Genomic DNA, 856 nt, shown 5'->3' with positions numbered 1-856 from the left:
GCAATTTAAAATAACAGTTTTCTATTTTAATATACTTTAAATATAATTTGCTCCTGTGAAGCAAAGCTGAATTTTAAAAGAGAAAAGCATAAAAGACTCCATTAAAAGACATAAAAAATCCTACGAATTCCAAACTTTTGAACGGCAGTGTATAACATTTTCTATGTTTACATCACATTATATACCTGGTGACTTGAAGAGGCTGACTCCGCTTTCATCTAGCCCAGCAGGACCTTTGAGTTCATCGATGGCTATCTGGACTAGCCGGAAGGTCTCCTGTGCCCCAAGTGTAACTCTGCGGACGTGGTGCTTCAGTTGTTCTTTTGACACATAGAGTCTCACCATATCTTCATCAGTGACAGAGTTAAAAGTTCCTGGGTCCTTTGCTTTGACGGCTTTGATGAGCAGCTCTAAGTCAGTGCGATTGTATGCCAGCACCGCTCCTGCTAGGGCAGACTTGAACACTGCATACTTAGAATGGCTGTCATTGCAAATGGCCGCATCAAAACGATGGATCCAATGAAATATGTCCAGACACACGACCATACCATTATCTACCCAATCTAGGAACAAGGTCTCCATGGCAGCTCGGCCTAGTACACGGCAACACCCACGGTCAACGTACAGGATTTTAGGCACAGGTTGATTGGCCTGCTGGAACCGGTCCATTACTCCACGACACATGGGCTCCAGGCACTCGATGGACTCCTCACACGTGAGAACAAACGAGACAATATGGGAATTCTCATTGCCTATACTGGTAAACCACTCAGCTGAGCCTTTACCCTCCCCAGACAGCTTCTTCACCACCTGCAAAATAGAACAAGTCTGAGACTCGGATATTTCCAGACTAAGA

General features: G+C 44.4%; 1 protein-coding gene across 1 annotated transcript in view; it reads right to left on the bottom strand.

The window, feature by feature from the left end:
* The window catches only part of LOC107580018 (uncharacterized), a gene marked incomplete at its 5' end in the record, with an annotated part of 2,626 nt that extends 1,816 nt beyond the window's left edge, over window positions 1-810 (bottom strand). The window contains one exon of the mRNA XM_016265776.1: window positions 186-810. Coding sequence (XP_016121262.1) covers window positions 186-810 — 625 coding nt within the window. The remainder of the gene's footprint in view (window positions 1-185) is intronic.
* Window positions 811-856: the final 46 nt, after the last annotated feature.

This window comes from Sinocyclocheilus grahami, unplaced genomic scaffold (genome assembly GCF_001515645.1).
Source record: "Sinocyclocheilus grahami isolate Dianchi unplaced genomic scaffold, SAMN03320097.WGS_v1.1 scaffold23229.1, whole genome shotgun sequence".
Taxonomy (NCBI): Eukaryota; Metazoa; Chordata; class Actinopteri; order Cypriniformes; family Cyprinidae; genus Sinocyclocheilus; species Sinocyclocheilus grahami.
This window is presented reverse-complemented; position numbering and strand designations above follow the sequence as displayed.